This window comes from Aplysia californica, unplaced genomic scaffold (genome assembly GCF_000002075.1).
Source record: "Aplysia californica isolate F4 #8 unplaced genomic scaffold, AplCal3.0 scaffold00301, whole genome shotgun sequence".
NCBI lineage: Eukaryota > Metazoa > Mollusca > Gastropoda > Aplysiida > Aplysiidae > Aplysia > Aplysia californica.
The window spans coordinates 258,745-260,319 of NW_004797571.1; the positions used below are offsets into that span (position 1 = coordinate 258,745).

Consider the following 1,575-nt stretch of genomic DNA (forward strand, 5'->3'; position numbering starts at 1 on the left):
TGGTGGTGGTGCAGAAACAGTGACAGAGACAGACAGACAGATACATAGACTTCGCTACTTACATTCACATTTCTAGTTACCCACGAGCACAATCTTTGCTTTTTATAGTCACAATCTTTGTTACTCACATGCACAATCTTTGATTACCACAGTCACAACCTTTGTTACTTACATGAACAATAATTTAGTTCCCTTATATTTACAATTTTGTAAGTCATATTTAATATCACCTCTAGTTACTTACATTCACCAGCTTTGCTCTCTCATTCGCAATCTTCGCCTCTCAGAACACAATCTTTGCTACTCTCAATCATAACAGTTGACACCTTCAATCACAATCTTTGCTACTCTCAATCAAAACCTTCGCTACTCTCAGTTATAACCTTTGCTACTTTCAATCACAATCTTTGCCACCCCAAACCAAAATCTTAGTTTGCTACTCACATTCGAAATCTTCGCTTCTCAGAGCACAATCTTTGCCACTTCCAACCACATTCTTTGCCACTTCCAACCACATTCTTTGCCACAATCTTTGCCATTTCTAACCACAATCTTTGTCACAACCTTAGCCACGTCCAACCACAATCTTTGCCACTTCCAACCACAATCTTTGACACTTCCAACCACAATCTTTGCCACTTCCGACCACAATCTTTGCCACTTCCAACCACAATCTTAGTTTGCTACTCACATTCAAAATCTTCGCTTCTCAGATCACAATCTTTGCCACTTCCAACCACAATCTTTGCCACTTCCAACCACAATCTTTGCCACTTCCAACCACGATCTTTGCCACTTCCTACCACAATCTTTGCCACTTCCAAGCACAATCACCATAATCTCAGCTCGCCACTCACGTTGTAAATGCCTAGTTTGCCCCGGTCCTTGCGAGCGACCACGGTGAAGAGTCCGTCGGTCAAGCCTTCTCTCTCGGGGTCACACACCAGCTCCACTCTCGTCTCTATTAAACGGGCCGACCTGAAACGGGACAGATGCATGGGTTTTATGGGCCCTTTCGACACTGTAGTTGTCGTCGTCGTCGTATCATCATCATCATCATCATCATCATCATCATCATCATCATCATCATCATCATCATCATCATTGTTTGATATACAGAGTAGGAGGGGGAGTCTAGTTTGAATTTCAGATAAAATAACATAACAATATAAAAAGTTCAAAATTTGCGTAATAGACACAGCTCAACGTTTCGCCTCTTGGGCTTCCTCAGGAGCAACAGAGAGAAAAACTAAACGGGCGCTGTATACTTGCAGAGAAATGGGCCTAACAAAGAGGGTCTTAAGATTACGACGTGTGGTTACAGGCTGGACGGAAGAGACTCAGAGCGAGCCAGGCCAAGGGGCTAATTATAAAGAAATCGATGCTAGTCTAGCAATGAATTTTATCTCTACGAGAGGCTGACAGGAAGTTAATTTGTGTGAACGTGGGATGAACAAGGGAAATGTTTGTAAAACGCACAGAGCTTATACTAGTATGGGATAGAGCGCTATATAAATGCAGTTATTATTATTATTATTATTATTATTATTAATTTTATTTTTAAAAATTATAGTC

At 41.1% G+C, this 1,575-nt stretch overlaps 1 protein-coding gene across 1 annotated transcript in view; it reads right to left on the reverse strand.

The window, feature by feature from the left end:
* Nucleotides 1–978, reverse strand: part of LOC101863518 (probable serine/threonine-protein kinase SIS8) — a gene marked incomplete at its 5' end in the record, with an annotated part of 30,843 nt that extends 29,865 nt beyond the window's left edge. Inside the window, 1 exon segment of the mRNA XM_013084542.2 lies at nucleotides 858–978. Coding sequence (XP_012939996.1) covers nucleotides 858–978 — 121 coding nt within the window.
* Nucleotides 979–1,575: the final 597 nt, after the last annotated feature.